The sequence below is a fragment of the Phalacrocorax carbo genome, chromosome 5, assembly GCF_963921805.1.
Source record: "Phalacrocorax carbo chromosome 5, bPhaCar2.1, whole genome shotgun sequence".
NCBI classification, from domain to species: Eukaryota; Metazoa; Chordata; class Aves; order Suliformes; family Phalacrocoracidae; genus Phalacrocorax; species Phalacrocorax carbo.
In genome coordinates, this window is record NC_087517.1 from 69,963,589 (window position 1) to 69,980,298 (window position 16,710).

The 16,710-nt window shown below is 67.4% G+C and overlaps 3 protein-coding genes across 3 annotated transcripts; 2 read left to right on the forward strand and 1 right to left on the reverse strand.

The window, feature by feature from the left end:
• Positions 1–201: 201 nt before the first annotated feature.
• PRPF19 (pre-mRNA processing factor 19) lies at positions 202–5,710 on the reverse strand. Its single transcript, XM_064452975.1, has 16 exons — positions 5,569–5,710; positions 5,278–5,427; positions 4,760–4,836; positions 4,511–4,652; positions 4,277–4,350; positions 4,108–4,170; positions 3,965–4,006; positions 3,806–3,880; positions 3,438–3,513; positions 3,096–3,205; positions 2,752–2,907; positions 2,602–2,671; positions 2,339–2,424; positions 1,552–1,722; positions 1,269–1,374; positions 202–366 (listed from the first exon to the last, which is right to left on the reverse strand). Exons 1-16 carry the CDS (start codon positions 5,585–5,587, stop codon positions 269–271), a joined length of 1,515 nt encoding a protein of 504 aa, XP_064309045.1. The 5' UTR covers positions 5,588–5,710; the 3' UTR covers positions 202–268.
• Positions 5,711–5,726: 16 nt separating this feature from the next.
• On the forward strand, positions 5,727–8,417 carry TMEM109 (transmembrane protein 109). The gene is made up of 4 exons (XM_064452979.1): positions 5,727–5,903; positions 6,849–7,086; positions 7,215–7,317; positions 7,412–8,417. The coding sequence occupies exons 2-4, from the start codon at positions 6,877–6,879 to the stop codon at positions 7,780–7,782; spliced, it is 684 nt and encodes a 227-aa protein (XP_064309049.1). The 5' UTR covers positions 5,727–5,903; positions 6,849–6,876; the 3' UTR covers positions 7,783–8,417.
• A 1,368-nt stretch (positions 8,418–9,785) lies between these two features.
• TMEM132A (transmembrane protein 132A) lies at positions 9,786–16,426 on the forward strand. The gene is made up of 11 exons (XM_064452980.1): positions 9,786–9,946; positions 10,972–11,186; positions 11,267–11,551; positions 11,640–12,022; positions 12,108–12,257; positions 12,611–12,803; positions 12,874–13,017; positions 13,111–13,313; positions 13,590–13,866; positions 14,433–14,624; positions 14,734–16,426. Exons 1-11 carry the CDS (start codon positions 9,868–9,870, stop codon positions 15,859–15,861), a joined length of 3,249 nt encoding a protein of 1,082 aa, XP_064309050.1. The 5' UTR covers positions 9,786–9,867; the 3' UTR covers positions 15,862–16,426.
• The last annotated feature ends 284 nt before the right edge of the window (positions 16,427–16,710 follow it).

Genomic DNA, 16,710 nt, shown 5'->3' on the forward strand with positions numbered 1-16,710 from the left:
AGCCTTTTGTTGCATCAGTTACAACCACAGAACAGAATCTAAAGCCAGAAAAGACACACACGAAACTGGAAAAGAAGAAAACTAAAACCAACAAATCTGTGAAGCATGGGGAAGGCGACATCCAACTTCCCCTCTGCCAACAGCTACGGCAGGGGAGCCCGGAGAAGTAATGAACCACCTGCTTCCCTCCCTCCCTCCCTGATACTCCCTCCCGCCCTCCCACACTGAACCCCAGCACGGCAGCAAGACCCCGGCCCCACGTCCGGGGCTACAGGCTGTAGAACTTCAGGCTCCGGTCCATGCCCGTTGAGGCAATGAACTTGGCGTGGTGGCCGAAAGCCACTCCTGTGGTGAGGCCACTGTGCTCTGGGGAGGGAAGACACAGCCCACAGTGACGGCACTGAGCAGCGTTACCCCCTGCCTGCTCCCTGCTCAGGGGGGCACGGGCAGAGCCAGCCACCTCTGCCCCTGCCGAGGGGGCCGAGAGCTGGGGCTCACAGGATCCCAGGCTGGCAGGGGTTGGAAGGGACCCCTGGAGCTCACCCCGTCCCACCCCCTGCGTGAGCAGGCACCCCCAGAGCAGGGGCACAGGGCCGCGTCCAGGCGGGGGGTGAATGTCTCCAGGGAAGGGACCCCACAGCCTCTCTGGGCAGCCTGTGCCCCTGCTCCGGCACCCGCACAGGGAAGGGGTTTGTCCTCATGTTCAGGGGGAACTTCCCGTGTTCCAGCTTGTGCCCGTGGCCCCTTGGCCTGGCGTTGGGCACCACTGAGAAGAGCCCGGCCCCATCCTCCTGACACCTGCCCTTCAGATATTTCTAAGCACTGATGAGACCCCCCTCAGCCTTCTCTTCTCCAGGCTGAACAAACCCAGGTCTCTCAGCCTTTCCTCACACGGGAGGTGCTCCAGGCCCCTGATCATCTTGCTCCCCAGGGAGGTGTCATGGCACCAGCCTGGCGATATTCCAGAAGCACTTGGACAAGGCCCTCAGAGCCACGGTGTGAATTTGGGGTGTCCTGTGCAGGGGCAGGAGCTGGGCTCGATGGTCCTTGTGGGTCCCTCCTAGCTCAGGACATTCTACAATTCTATGGGGTTGTTCCTCACGGAACAACCTGCTGCCTCGCTGCACAGAGGCACTGATGGGGTGGGTAGCGTTTTGCACCCCATAGCTGGCTCTGGCAGACCCAGGAGAGCATCTCCTCTCCTCAGGAGGGGACCTATGTGTCTCCCCTCCTCCTGCCTCCACCCTCCCACGGCCCCAGCTCCTCACCTGTGAAGTGGAGGATTTCCGTCCACTGCTTGCAGATGTAGATCTGGACGTCCGTCCCGCCCAGGGCCAGGTAGGTACCGCTCTGGTCAAAGATGAGAGACTTCACCTGCAGAGGAGGAAGGGAACGAGGCTTCAGACCAGGCCCAGGACACCCCAAACGGCCTCCTGGGGTGCCAGGGAGTGGCAGAACCTTCACATCAGGCTGCAGAGGAATGCAGCCAGGAGCAGTTGGCGCTGGGAGAGGAGCCTGGCCATTGAGGGGGAAAAGGGGACCGTCACACACCTCAAAGTTATTGTCCAGCTGCAACGTCTTGAAGTTCTTGAGCTTACGCAAGTCCCAGAGCTTGACAGAAGAGTCGTCCGCTGCCGTGGCCAGGTAGTAGCCGTTCTCGGAGAAGGCGATGCTGGTGATGGGGCCCGAGTGCCCCGGGAAGTTGGCCACGTTGGTGCGTTCCTGGGGAGAGGGCAGTTAGAGAATGGCAACGCCCTCGCAGCTGGGCGATCAGAGAGCTGATCCTTGCAACCGCAGCTGGGCGGGCAGGTGGCCTGCATCAGCCTGTATCATCAGTCTGCTTCAGAGTTAAATGGCAGGTGGGCAGAGACCAGGCCGCTTCCACACGCTCTTTGTTGCCCTGAATTATGGCTCGTCAGGCCAACGGGGGACTTTAGAGCTGACCTGCCGACAGCCGGAGCTGCGCCAGAGCTACAGCGCGTCACTAATGTGGGGCTGTGCTGACAAATTCGCAGCCGTGGGACTGAGCAAGGCCCGCGCGCGCCCAGCGCAGGCTCATCCCGCGGCAGAGCTAGGCAGCCTGCCCTCGAGCCCTCCTGTTCCTCGCTGCTTCTCTTGGGCACGCAGCAAACGCCTCCTTGTCACAAGACAAACCGCCCCATCACCAGCAATGGCGCCAGAAGCGGCTGCTCCTGAGCTGAAGTGTTATATTTTCTGGAGGAAACCTCCAAAGGGATTCCCCAAAGCCTCGTTCCAGCAGACACAGGCACCAAACTGAGCACACCCCCAAGGCACGGCCTCCCTGTCCCGCCCTGCACGCACCCAGCGCCAGCCCTACCTTCAGATCCCAGATCTTGATCTGAGAGTCCATCGTCCCTGTTCCAAAAATGAGCCCGTCCGGGTGGAACTGGGCGCAGGTGAGAGCTGCGGAGACACAGGGGGAGACGCAGAGGTTTGGGGAGGCTTTCTGACTTTGTTAGCAGAACAACCCCCTGAGCTCTTCTCAGCTCCAGGAGCCCAGGGACCCACAGGAACAAAAATCCCTTCTCTCCAGGCTGGCAGCAGCCCCCCAGGGTGGGGATACTCATCTGTAAGTCTTACCGCAGCCAGAGCTCTCATCCGTCACCTTGGTGAGGACACGGCCTGTCTGGATATCCGAGAAAGCCCAGTACTGGAAGAGAGGAGGAGTGCGTTGAGTAGAGAGAGGCAAGGAGCAGGGCAGGCTGTCTGTGGCCCGGGGCTGGGTCCCACCTGGTCATCAGAAGAGCTGAGGAGGTAGTCGCCTGTTGCGTGGAGGCTCAGCCCCGTCACAGAGCCCTCGTGGGCGCGCACGACCTGCACGCACGAAGCATTGGGCACAGACCAGATCCGGATAGTAGCATCGGGAGAAGCTGAGAACACCAAGTCCTAGACAGGGACGAGGCAGGAAAATTAACATCAAAAGAGCTGCACTTCTCCATCTGAGAGCGCTTTCTACAGGCAAGAACTGGCCCAGTCTGCATGAGGTGGAGACCCCACCAGAACAGAGCGCCAGAAGAGGGCCCAGAAAACCCGATCTGGGGAAGCCTGGCTATGGGGGAAGAGGCTGAACGCACCTGAGAGGGGTGGAAGACAACACTGGTAACCTTCTTGGTGTGCCCCTTGAGCGTTGCCAGGATCTGCTCCGAGCTCTTGTCAAAGACGATGACGTTTTTATCAGCCCCACCTGGAAAACAGAGTAGGGAGCAGTGAGAGACAGGAGTCTGTGGCCAGCCAAGTCCAAGTCCAGCCACCTTTCCTGGGGACCACTGTCCTGTGAAACTTTGCCACGAGGTGAGATAATCCCCTTGTCCCACCTCTATCCCCCAAAAGCACAGAGAAAGGGACCCGCTCCCAGGCAGCCACAGGCTCGTAGCTGACACCACAGAGTCCCCAGCAAGCGGAGGAGGCTCCCTTACCCGTGAGGATCTTGTTGGTGTCAGAAGGACACAGGTCCAAGGCAAGGATCCCTGGGATGCTGGCGCTGTGCAGCCCCTGCGCGAGGTAGGAGGGTGCCAGATTAATGCCACAAGCAAGAAAATGCCCACAAAGGGAATTGAGAGGCCCTTGGAGGAGCCCAGGGTGGTTCATTCCAACGGCAGGAGCCTGTGCTCTGTCTGCTCCAGCATAGGTCCCTGCTGGCTGCAGCACAGAGTCATGACCCTCTCTGTGCTCTGCCTGGCAGCAGATCTGTCCCTTACTGACGCAGCGAAGCGGCGCAGGAGAGGCCAGGGTGCCCAGTTAAGTGGCGGGGGTTTCGAGCCCCAACCTGCAGCATGACACTCACCACATGCGAGGCGACCTGCCGGTATTTGCTGAGTTCCTCCGGCTTCACCAGCTCCTCTGGAACAGTCTTGCCTCTCTGCAAAAGGAAAACGGTGCAGAGATAAACATCGGCCTCCCTTGGGGCACAGCATGACATTCAGGAGGAAACAGGGCCGCTTACCTTCTTACGCTCCGTGGTGAGCACCGTAGCCTTGTCTTGAAGCTGCAAACAAGAGAAGAGTGGTCACGGACTGACTGGGCTCCCTCAAGGGGAAGAACTGTTGCCGAAGGCTGCAGCAGCGCAAGGGGAAGACCCCTTTTTACCTTCTGGATGATCTCGGGGGTCATGCCCGCAAGCTCTCCCAGATCCATGGACTCCCCAGCTCCCTGCACAGGGCAGAAAAGGGGGCTGGTTACACCCAGAGAAGGAAAACGGGGGGAAGGAGAGGAGATCAGCAGTGGAAAAGCGCTGAGACGGGCAGTGGGGACTCACCGCCACATTTGGCTGGGCGGACGGCACCGTCTGGGGCACGATGAGGCCAGCCTGGGGCTTCAGAGTCGCCAAAGCTGCGGAGGGAGAGAAAGGCTGTGAGTTTAACAGGTGTTTGAAAGCGGGAAAAGAGACGGTATCCAGCGCAGCAATTGCTGCCTGGGCCACGAACTGCTCGTTCCCCACTCCAGCTCCCTGAGGCTCACAGCCCCCCAACCCCGTGTCACCCCACGTCACCTTCTCTGGCGGCGGTGACCTCCTTGGTGAGCCGAGCAATGACGCGGCAGGCGGCATCGTGCTGGTAGAGAGCGTGAGACAGCTCCTGGCGCGTGGTCTGCAGCTGCTGGCGGAGGGTGAAGCTGTGCAGCATGACGGCGTCCTAGCGGGACAAGGCAGCGTCAGGCAGGCAGGGAAAAGGCGGCGTTAGCCCCGGCGCAGGCAGCTGCCGGCGCTCAGCCCCGTTCACAGCCGTCACCTGGCACTTACCCACTCATCCTGGAGGGCTTTCAGGATGGCCGGGATGCTCGTGGCGGATGGAGGCTTGGGCCGGATCGGGTGGGCAACTGCCAATGAGACAGGGTGAAAACATCACCCGCGTCCTCAATACTCCCATCCTTCCCTTCAGATAACCCCGTTGCTGTCTCCACGCCGCCCCCAGCAACCTGATCCCCCCCACTTCCGACCACCTCGGGTTTGCCTCCCCGTGGCTATCAGGGAGAGCATCACTGACTAATCCTTCAGGAAATCCTTTTTTAGGGTGCCAGCGCCCCACTAGGGGATCACAGCTCCCCCCAAATCGGACACAGCAGCCACGCTCAACACCTCCCCCGCATCGTTCCTTCTCCTCCGAGCCTTTTTTTTTTGTGGTTTCACCCACGTTAATGCACCCAAAACCACTCGTGCGCCTCCATCCTGCTCCTGAAGGGGCAAATTCCCCCCCTCGGTGCCTCCCCCGGGAGAACCGGGGGTACAATCGCCCCCTCCCCCAGGCACGCTCCCGTTACCTTTGATGTCGATAAGCTGCTCCTCGGAGAGGGGCTGGTTGTTCACGGGGTCGGTACCGTTCTCCGCGATGTATTTCTCGATCAGCCGCCGTTCATAGACGTGGTTGGAAACCGGGGAGACGCAGGGGTGCTCGGGCACCTCGTTGGAAACTGGGAGGGAGGGAGGGAACCGAGGTGGGGGTTACGGTACCACCGGGGGGCCCGTAACCCTCCACCTGCCCGCCGAACACCAGAGTCGTCGTCGTCGTCCCCCCCCAGCCACCGGGCCTCCTCCGCGACCCCCGCACTCACTGGAGCAGATGAGGGCCATGGCGGACACCGGCAGGCCGCGGCGCTCCGGTTCCCACCGGCTCCGGTTCCGGTCGTAACTTCGGTTCCGGTTCCGGGCAGCTCGCGCGGCCGCCGCGACGTTCCCAACGACTCACGCGGGCACCGGAAACGGAAGCGCTCCCAGCCTGCACCGCGCCACGGCACCCCCTCTTCCCGGTGACCGGGGCCTCCCGGCATGCACCGCGGCGCCGTTGTCATAGCGACCGTGTCCCGGCGTGCAACGGGAGCGTGGCGCGTCCGGACTACAGTTCCCGTCGTGCCCCGCCACGCTCCGCAGCGCCCCCTGGCGGCCGGCGGTGAGCGCTGCCCCGAGGGGGGGGGGACAGCCGGGTGGGGGGTATCCCGGGGTCGCGGGGGGGGGACGGCCCGGGATTGGGGAGGCTCGGGGGGGGATAGACGGAGTGCGAGGGACCCGGGGGTGGGGGGACCAGGGAGGAAGGTGCCGGGGGTGAGGGGTCCTGGGGGCGTAGAAAGGGGGGGACCCAGGGGTGGGGGTAAGTGGGGTGGTGGGCCCGGGTTTGGGGGGGATCCGGGTGGGGGTCCCGGGGGTGGGGGTTCCCGGGTGCATCGGGATTATCCCGGGGGATGGGGTGGGAACAGTCGGGGGGGATGAGGAGGGAGGGGGGGTCCTGGGGTGCCTCACTGGGGGGAAAGAGGTGTCCCCCCGGGGGTCTGAGAGGTCGGGGGTCCCCAGTGAGATGGAGTACCAGGGGAGGGGGGGAAATGGGGTACCCCAGGATGGGCAGGGGCAGGGCACCCGGTGACCCAGGTGGGGGGCGGGATGGGGCACGCGGAGGGGGACAGGGAGGAGTGGGGTGCCCGTGGGGGGCGGGTGTGGGGTCTCCTGAGGTGGGGGGGAGTCAGCGATGGCTGCACCCCGCTCCCTCCTCTGGGGTAAGGGGGTGCCGGACCCCTCCCCGCAGCCTGGGCCTGTGTCCTTGGACAGCCGCCACGTCCCGCTGACGCCTGTCCTAAAGAGAGCTGGGGCGGCCGGGGGGCACCGGGCCAGCTCAGCCCGGGGCGGGGGGGCTGTCCCTCCCGCTCGGGGGACCCCAAAGGCCACTGGGGGGGGGGACCCCACTGCCTCCGTCCCCCCGGCTGTCCCCCAGAGCCCGTTCTGGAAGCGTGCCACGACTTACGGGTGGCGGAGGTGCCCCCGCCATGGAGGAGGGACAGCGCCAGCGGCTCTGGGGGTGGTGAGATCCCGCACCGCTCCCACCCGCTTCTCCCTCTCCCCACAGAGACCCCGGACCGGAGGCAGGACCCAAGATGGGGGATGATGTGGGGCGCCGGGCCCTGCTGGCTGTGCTGCTGTGGGTCCCCATGCTGGGGGTGATGGCGGCGGAGGACAAGGCGGAGGATGGCCAGGACGGCTTTCTGGGCCGCGCCGCTGACGATGTGCTGTTGCGGTTCGGCCGAACCGCTTGGGAGACCCTGGGGAGCTGGGTGGGCCCCCAGCCCCTGCAGCTGGTGGCGGAGGTGAGGTCCCGGTCCCGCGGCGCATGAAGGAGCCATCCCCGCTGCCCCCCGTCCCACCCACCCGCTCCATCCCCACGGCTCCGCCGTCCCCGGCACCGCTCCCCCCCCAGCTCCGTTTCTCCCCACAGAGCCTCGCCGCCACCCTCTGGGTCATATCCTCGGGGATCTCGGCAGCCCTGACCGCGCTCTGCGAGATCCTGGGCGATCTCCTGGCCGCCTCCGGCGTCAGCGGTGAGCGGGGTGGCGAGCAGGGATGGGTTTGGCACCCAGCCCCGGTGCCACTGCTGTGGTGATGCCACCGGTGACACCCTCGCCTCCCTCGCAGGGGACCGGCTGGTGCGCGTGGCGGCGCTGAGCCCCGGCGAGGTGCAACGGGTGCTGCTGTGGGGACTGGCTGCCCTGGTGGGCTCCTGGTTGCTGTCGCGGCTCTGGGGGCTGCTCCTGCCCATGCTCCGCTGGGTGAAGGTCTGCTGTTTTCTGGGTGCTTTTCTCCACGTCACGGCCTCCCAGGAGAGCCCCACGGTGCAGGCGGGGATGCTGCTGGGGCTGTGGGTGCTCTACACCCTGCTGGGACGCCTGGTGGGGTCCTCCAGCCCCAGCACCCAGCTGGATGCCACCGTGCGCAGCCTGGAGTGGAAGGTGGAGGAGCTGCGGCGGCGACAAAAATGGGGGGGCCCCCGTAACCGGGAAGAGTGACCTCCCCCCCGCCCCCCTGCCGCAGGGGGTCAGCCCGCCCCGCTGCACCATCCCCAGCACACCCCACTTGGCTCCATCCCCCCTGCTGAGCCCCCCCCAGCCCCTTTCTCTGCCCCCCGCCGCTGCCCTGGTTCTCCCTGGGGGGACCCTGCTCCCATGGACACCAGCCTGGGAGCCCCCCATCCTTCTGGGGGCACATAGGAAGGACCCCCACCTCAGTGCAGCGCCCCCAAAGCTGGGACCCCGCTCCCTGTGCGCACACCACAGTGCCTTCACATGAGTGCCTTCCCCGGGGAGCAGGTGGGGGTCCTCCAAAGGCCCTGGCAGCCCCCCTGCACCCCCCCAGCCCCAAATCCAGGCCTGCCGTGGAGGGGAGGACGGCGTCCTAATCCCTGCTTGCCCGGCCTGGTGGCGGTTGTGCCTGTCCAGCCGGCTCTGGCAGCGGCTCGGCACGCAAAGGGGAACCCGCTCCCCATCCCCCGGGCATCTCCTCAGCCCAAAATGGGGGCTCTGCTCGTGCAGGGGGGGCACACAATCCCCCTCGGGGCCGGCAGCTGCACCCCGCGCTGTCAGTTTTAAGCTGCTTTTTAAACTGTTTTGATATGTGGTTTCGAATAAACACGGTTTCATCCTTGGCCTGGCTCTGCTGCTCTCCCTGTGGGAGGTGGGGGTCCCAGCTCTGAGCGGGGAGGGTGGGGGCTCCCCTTGGGTGCTGCCCGCCCCCCCCCCATGCCCCACTCGTGGGGTGGGCAGGCCTGGGGGACACAGGTGGCTTGTTTCGGGCATGGGGAGGGTTCCACACGCTCACCCTGCCCGTGTCTCTCTCCCTCTGTTTGCCGAGGCCGGTGCTGGGCACGGAGGAGGAGAAGGAGGAGGAGGAGGGGAGCGTGGGGGGGGTTTATCCGTGCCAGGATATGACCCCTTCTCCATGTCCCTGTTGCCCTCCAGCCGTCCCCGCTGCCCTGCGGCTGGCTGCGGTGCCTCCCTCCTGCTGGCTCTGTGTCCCCGGCCACATCTGCCCTCCAGGCCTTCCTGTGTCCCCAGTCCCTCCCAGTGTCCCCCCAGTCACTTTGGTTGGGGTGGGACAGGGAAGGATGGATGGCAGCAGGATTGGGAGCCTGCTCCCTGCTCGGGGGTCTCTCTGCATGGCCCGTGGTGACCTGGAGTGGGGATTGGGATGGGCATGAGGATGGTGACTGGGAATGGGGAGCAGGGATGGTGACTGGGAATGGGGAACGGGGATGGGGAGTGGGAATGGGGAACAGGGATGGGGATGGGGATGAGGATGGGGAGTGGGAATGGGGAGCAGGGATGGGGACAGGGAGAGGGGATGGGGAGCAGGAGTGGGGATGGGTGACAGGGATGGGGAGCAGGGATGAGGGTGGGGAATGGGGATGAAGATGGGGATGGGCAGCAGGGATGGAGAACAGGGATTCGGAATGGGGATGGGGAGCAGGGATTGGGATGGGGAGCAGGGATGGGGATAGGGTTTGGAAATGGGGAGTGTGGATGAGGAATGGGGATGAGGATGGGGATGGGCAGCAGGGACGGGGAACAGGGATTGGGAATGGGAATGGGGAATGGGGAGCAGGGATGGGGATAGGGACTGGGAATGGGGAGCATAGATGGGGATGGGGAATGGTTTTGGGGAGCATGGATGGGGAACAGGAATGGGGATCGTGGATAGGAAATGGGAATGGGGAATGGGGACGGGGATGAGGAATGGGGATGGGGAGTGGGCAGCAGAGATAGGGAGTGGGAATGGGGATGGGGAATAGGTATTGGGACAGGGAGCAGGGATGGGGAATGGGGATGGGGATGGGGACGGGGAATGGGGACGGGGAGTGGGCAGCAGCGATGGGGAGCGGGAATGGGGATGGGGAGCAGGAATGGGGACGGGGACGCGGAGCGGGGCTGGCGCGGTGCTCGGCGCTGCGCAGGGCGGGCAGAGCCGGTGTTTAGGACCCGGCGGGACGAGGCGGCGCCGGTGCCGGTCCCGCCCCGGCCCCATTGTCTGGGCGCGGAGGCGGAGGGACGGGAGCGGCGGCGCCGCTCGCACGGACGCGCCGCGGAGCCCTCCCGGCCATGGCCCCCGCACCGGCACCGCCACCGGCACCGGGGCACCGGCTGGCGCTGCTGGCCGCCGCCCTGCTCTGCGCCTCAGGTGAGCGCGGCCGCACCGGCACCGGCACCGGCACCGGCACCGGTACCGGCAGCCCCGAGCCCCATCGCGGGGGGATCCCCGCCATCCCGCGTGGACCCGCTCCCGCCGGCCTCCCGCGATCCGGGACGACCTGCCTTCCCGCATTCGGGATCGCCGGGATCCACTCCCTGCCCCCCGCCTCCCGTTCCCCCGCGACCCCGAGGGGATCCGCTCCCCCTCCACCGCACGGGATCCCCCGCGACCCCGAGGGGATCCGCTCCCCCTCCACCGCACGGGATCCCCCGCGACCCCGAGGGGATCCGCTCCCCCTCCACCGCACGGGATCCCTCAAGGAACGTGGGATCCTCTGGGATCTCGGGGAGGGGGAATTTCCTCCCCGTCCACGCGGGATCCCTGCAGCCCGAGGGGATCCGCTTCCCTCGACCCACGGGAGCCCGTGATCTGCCTCCGTCCTCACTCCCCGCTCACCGGATCCCCCGCGATCTACTCGGGGAGCTGCCCCCTCCCGTGCCCGTGGGGATCTATGGATCGGGTGGGATCTGTCCCCGGGCCCGTGGGTAAGCCCTGCGGGATCTGTTCTGTGCGCGCGGGGATCCCTGTGATCTGGATCCCACCCTGCGGGACCCAGCACCATCCCTCTCCCCACCCGGGGGAGTGGGTCCCCACGCCGCTGGCAGAGCGGGGCAGCCTGACGAGCTCCGCTTCGTTAGCGGGGAGCAGCCAGGCCTGGGGGAACCGTGCTGGCCCCCCGAGGCACGAAGTGGGGTCCCACATGGCCCTCCAGCACCTGCTCCCGGGCTGGGCCCAGGGGGCTGCGATGGTGCAGCATCACCCCCGGGACAACCTCCGGGGGCGCGGGGGTGACCCCTGGGGTGGCCGAGGGGGCTGCGCGGTGCCACGGCAGTGCCAAGCTGCAGCCTCAGACACAGAGGTGGGCGCAGAAACTCCCCCCTTCTTGCCACCCCAGGGCAGCTCTTTCCCTCCATTGCCCCCCAAGGCTGGTGACACAACCCCTGTCCTTGCAGCGAGGGGTGACGGGGAACCCCCCGACCCCGTTTACCTGCCGGCAGACCTGGCGCTGCTCGGCGTGCCCGAGTACTACCGGCTGCAGCGGGCAGACCAGGACCTGCCCGCCAACGCCTCCCTGCACGCCCGCACCGAGACCTTCCTGCTGCTGCGGCACGGCTCCGCCGCACAGCCCCTTGTCCAGGCCACCTACCCGCCCTTCAGCACCCGGCAGGTAAAATGGCCCCACTGCCCCCTACCCTGCGCCACCCCGGGGCTGTGCAGCCCCCCACCACCATCTCTGTCTCTTCACAGGAGGTGCCCACGGAGAGCCCCCCAGGGAGGGACGGCTCGGCAGCCTGGGCCATCCGCGCCGTCTCCCTCGAGAGCGCCGTGTCCCCGGCAGAGCCCTTCGCCCGCGTCCTCTTCCACCTGCAGGGTCCCGACTGGCTGCCTGGGCAGCGGGACCACCCTGGGGAGCGGGACCACCCTGGGGAGCGGGACCACCCCAGGGAGAAGGACCACCCCGGGGAGCTGCCCTGCGTCACCCTCCACGCACACCACCGTGGCCGGGTGGCCCGTGGGACATGCCGCCTGCAGGTCAGTGCCACCCACCGGGGCTGGATCCCCCCCAGGGACCCACCCTGCTCAATCCCCCCCTGAGCTGGGGTCCTGCTCACCCCTTTAGGCACCCCTGGGCGTCTGCGTGGTGGAGCTGGAGATCCCCCCGCGCTGGTTCTCCCCGGCATCCCCCGCCCCACGCAGCCGCCGCCGGGCGGCCGAGCCCCCCGGGCGCCCCGAGCCCCCCGAGCCGGCTGAGCTGCACTACAGCGTGGTGGGGCCGGGGGAGTGCGGCCGTGCCGGGGGCCGGGAGCGGAGCCGCAGCGGGGAGGCATCGCGGTACCTGGGCTCACTGGAGCTGCGGGCGGCCGAGCCGGCGCGACGGCAGGAGGTACGGCTGGACGACAAGGTGCTGCTGCGGGTGCCCGACGCCACGCTGCGCCCGGGGCAGCGCTTCACCGCCACCCTCGCCCTGCGGCACAACTTCACCGCCGACCAGCTGACGCTCCGGTGAGACACCCCCCTCCCCGGGTGATCAGGGGACCCCCGCGGAGGGTGGTAGGTGCCGGGAGGTGTGACGGGATTCTGCTGGCAGGATCAAGGCGAAGAAGGGGCTGCAGGTGGTGGCCGCCCGCCCTGGGTCCCCCACCGCCTGGACCGCCCAGCTGGAGCGCACCCGGGGTCCCAAGCACTCAACGGCCGTGGTGACCTGCCGGCGGAGCGGGGATGCTCGTGGTGGCTGGAGGTAGGGAGCAGTGTGGCTGCTCTGGTCCTTGGGGACCCCTGATATGGGAGGGGGCTTCAGCATGGGGGTCCAGTGTAGCCCAGTAGTGCCCAGTCAGAGCAAAGGGGACCGGTGCGTGACACCACCCCCATCCCAGTGTGACCTGTTTGGAGTAGGGGGACCTGTAGATTGCACCACTCCCATCCCAGTATGGCCCAGTTGGAGCAGGGGGACCTGTGTTTTGCGCTGCTCCCATCCCAGTATGGCCACGTTGGAGCGGGGGGCCCTATGCATTGCACCACTCCCATCCCAGTATGACCCAGCGGGAGGGCTGGGGGCCACAGGGCAGCCCCGACCCCTGTGCGGTGGTGCAGGGTGGCCGACTCCGCCACGTTCCTGCACCTGGACCTGGCGGTGGAGAACGGGACGGGGGGGCTGGCGCCGGCGCGGCCCCTCACCTGGCAGGTGGAGTACCCCGGCCAGGACCCCGAGGCCCAGAAGGACAAACTGGTGTGGGAGATCCAGGTGTCGGAGCGGGACGTCCGTGCCCTCGTTCCCCTGGTGCAGGTGGGTGCCCCCCACCCCGGCTCCCCCTGTCCCCATGGGGGCACACGCTCAGCCCTGCTCTGCCCCGCAGGAGCTGGAGATCTTGAACACGGCCCCGCTGACGGGGGTCCCCCGTGCTGTGCCGGTGAAGTTGGTGGCGGTGGAGTCGGGGGGTGGCGTGGCCGAGCTCACCGAGCCGCCGGGCTGCGAATCGGCCGACAAGCAGGTGCTGCAGGTGAGCGGGACTCCCGGCGTCCCCCCAGTGTCCCCCCGGTGTCCCCCCATCCTGCCTGGGGGCTGCCCACTCCTCTGCCTGTCCCCCACCTAGGTCTCAGATGCCTGCGATGCGGTGTTCGTGGGGGGCAAGGAGAGCCGGGGTGCTCGAGGGGCACGGGTGGACTTCTGGTCCCGGCGCCTGCACACCTCACTGCGCTTCACCGTCTGGACACCGCTGCTGCCCCTGCGCGTCCAGCTGGGTGACACCGCGCTGGAGCAAGTGCGGGGCTGGCGCCTGCCTGGTGGCCCCGAGAGGTGAGCCCAGTGCCCGGGGAGGGTTCCCCTGCCACCGTGGCGGCGGGTGAGGAGGGAGCTGGGAGCGGGTGCTGAGGCCCACCATGCTCGTGACACATGTCCCTGCCCCACTGAGCCCCATGAGATGCCCTGCTGAGCCCTGATGCACTCATGACACGTGTCCCGGCCCCGCTGAGCCCCCCCTGCACTCGCGACACGTCCTCCCCATGGCGCACACCCCAGCAGCCCCACTGAGCCCTGCAGGGCTGGTGACACCGGTGTCCCCACCACCTCCAGCGCCCCGGCAGAGGTGGAGGAGCCCGGGGAGGAGGCTGAGCGGCGGGCGCGGGGCTGCCGGCCCCAGTACCAGCGGACGGCAGTGAGGGTCCTGGCCCACTTTGTGGCCCACCCGCTCGATGGTGGCCGTCACCTCGCCTACCTGCCCAGCCCCGACTGGCTCCTGGATGTCACCCACCTGGTGGCCAGCCGGACCCGGGTGCAGGACCCTCGCGTGGCCTCGCTGGAGGGGGGCACCGTGGTGGTTGGCCGGGAGCCTGGGGTCACCTCCGTGGAGGTAGGCTTGGGGGATCATCTTTTGGGGGGGATGCAGGGGGTAGATGGGGGTGCTAAGGGGTGCAGGGGAGAGAGATGGAGATAGGGGGCTGGAGGGGGTTCTGGGGACAGAAGGAGGGAGGGGGGGCTAGAGGGTGTCTTGGAGGTAGAGGGGAGTTGGGAGGGTTGCAGGGGCTGGAGGGGGACCCTGGGGGGAAGATGGGGGGGTGCAGGGCCGAGAGAGATGGAGAAAGGGGGCTGGAGGGTGTCCTGGGAGCAGAAGAGGGGGGCTGGAGGGTGTACTGTGGGCAGAGAAGGGGTCTGGAGGGTGTCCTGGGGGCAGAGGGAGGGAGAGGAGGGACTGGAGGGGGTCCTGGGAGCAGAGGAGAGCTGCGGGGTGTAGGGGCTGGAGGGAGGGAGGTCGGGGGGGCTGGAAGGGGTCTCAGGGGGAGCTCAGGGATGCAGGGGTTGGAGAGAGGGAAAAGGGGTGCCGGGGGGCCAGGACTGGGGCAGGTAAGAGGGTGGAGGCATGGAGGCTGTGAAGTCTGGGGACTCACAAGGTCTCCCCGGTGGCCCCCGTGGCCCCAGGTCCGCTCCCCGCTCTCGGAGTCCATCCTGGGGGAGCAGATGCTGGTGGTGTCGGAGGAGAAGGTGACGGTGACGGAGCTGCGTGCCCAGGTGGTGTCGGGGCTGTCCCTGGCGCTGCGGGCAGAGCCGGGCCACCCTGGCGTGGTCACCGCCACCGCCCAGGGGACGGCCACCCTGCGTGCCCCCAAGCAGGTGAGAGGGGCTTTTTGGGGGTTGATCCTGGATCCTCGGGGTGGGCAGTGCCGGGGTGCCCGGCCCCCCCCCACCTCCCCAGTGCCATCCCACCCCGCATCCCTGGCAGGAGGCGACGCTGTCCGTCTGGCTGTCCTTCTCGGACCACACGCTGGCCCCGCTGGAGCTGTACGGCTGGCAGGACGTGGCGTTGTCCGTGACCTCGCTAGACCCCGCCGTGGCCACCGTGGGGGGCTCGTCCGGTGTCCCCACCGCCCGCCCATGGGTGGTGGCGGAGGGGCCGGGGCGGGGGGCTCTGCTGCAGCTCAGCCTGCACCCCCCAGACGCCTGCCGCCGGGGCCGGCACCGGGCAGCCGCGCTGGCCGCTGGCACCGCCTGGCTTGAGGTGGGGGGCGGCCGGCGTGCCCCCACCCCCGGCAGCCCCCGGCACCGCGGCGGCCGCCCCCGGCCCAGCTCACCCTTCCCGCGGGCCGAGGGTGCCATGTCAGGGGAGGCGGTGACGGCAGCCAGCGAGCCCCAGCGGAGGGACCCTGCCGGCGTGGGACCTGCCTCCACCAAGTTCCAGGGGCTGGGGTCTTCCTCAGAGGAAGAGGAGGATGATGAAGGCTATGGCCACAACCGTGCCGGCGGGGAGGAAGAGGAGGAGGATCAGATGGTGAAGGCTCCCGAGCGGGTGACTGACCTGGAGATTGGCATGTACGTCCTCTTGGGTGTCTTCTGCCTGGCCATCTTCATCTTCCTCATCAACTGCATCTTCTTCGTCCTGCGGTACCAGCAGAAGGAGCTGCCGGATGCCGGCGCGGCCCCCTCGGCCCCCCAGCCCCACAACTGGGTCTGGTTGGGCACCGACCAGGAGGAGCTGAGCCGGCAGCTGGACCGCCGGCAGCCCGAGCCCCCAGCCCCCGAGGCGGGCACCGAGGCTGGGCGCTGCTGCTGTGGGGTGCCCCCGGGCACCACGCCAGGCTCCGAAGCTGGGGGTCCCCCCGGCACCCCAACAGCGGGGGCACCCCTGCCTCGCAAGGAGAGGGGTACGCCAGGGGGTGGCCGGAGGAAGCGGGTGGAATTTGTCACCTTTGCACCCCCCCGGGTCCCTGAGGAGCCCCCCCAGCCTGCCCCCAACGTCCAGTCCATCTTGGTGGCCAGCGAGGATGACATTCGCTGGGTGTGCGAGGACATGGGGCTGCGGGACCCTGAGGAGCTCAGGAGCTACATGGAGAGGATCCGGGGCAGCTCCTGACCCCAGGGGGCAGCCCCTGGCCCCCCAGCCCCGGGCAAACCAGTAAGGGACCAACCTCTTCCCCGTGCGGCCCTGGGGGGCCCCACCCCCTGCCTGCAGCGGGCTCTGCTGCTCCTGGGGACCACTGCCCATCCCTCCTGGTGGCCCGAGCTCTGCCCCAGCAGGGCCACCCAAGGGACCAGCCGCAGATGCCTGCAGAGATGGCGGGGTGTCTCCACCCCATCCTTGGGGTCTGCAGTGGACCCCCACCCCTCGGTGGCACTGGGGAGGAAGCCGGGGTGCCCTTACTGTTTTGGGTCTCATTGTGACATTGTGTTCATAGTGATGATGATGATCTTGATGAGTCCTGTGGTCTGATCCCGGGGAGGGTCCCATGCCCCCCGCCCCACCCATGCCATGGGGGGGGGGGGGGGGGGGCGCCCCCCCTTCACCCCAGACACGCATCCGTTTTGTACGACTGGCATTTTCTACCTGTAACGCCCCGATCAGGGGCCTCCGCGAGGGGCTGTTATTTATGGAAGATTTTTAATTCTGACATTGTTACAAAAATAAAATATTTTAAAAAGTCAGGCAGCCCCTGTGCCATGGCATCCGCTCCCGCCGCCGGCGGGTCACATCCTGCCACCGCTGGGGATGGGGAGGATGGGGGAGGCGTGGGGATGGGGGCACCACCGCGGTGCTGCCAGCGGGGACCGGCTCTGCCAGGCACGGCCGAGCCCGCTGGGCTCCTGGGGACGGGCACACGCCCTTGACGCTGGTTCCACGTGGGGACGAACGTGGGAGCTGGTCATGGGAAGGGCTTGGGGGCTGGTCCTGGCCCTGGCCCAGTGGGGTGACCTTGGAGGAAGG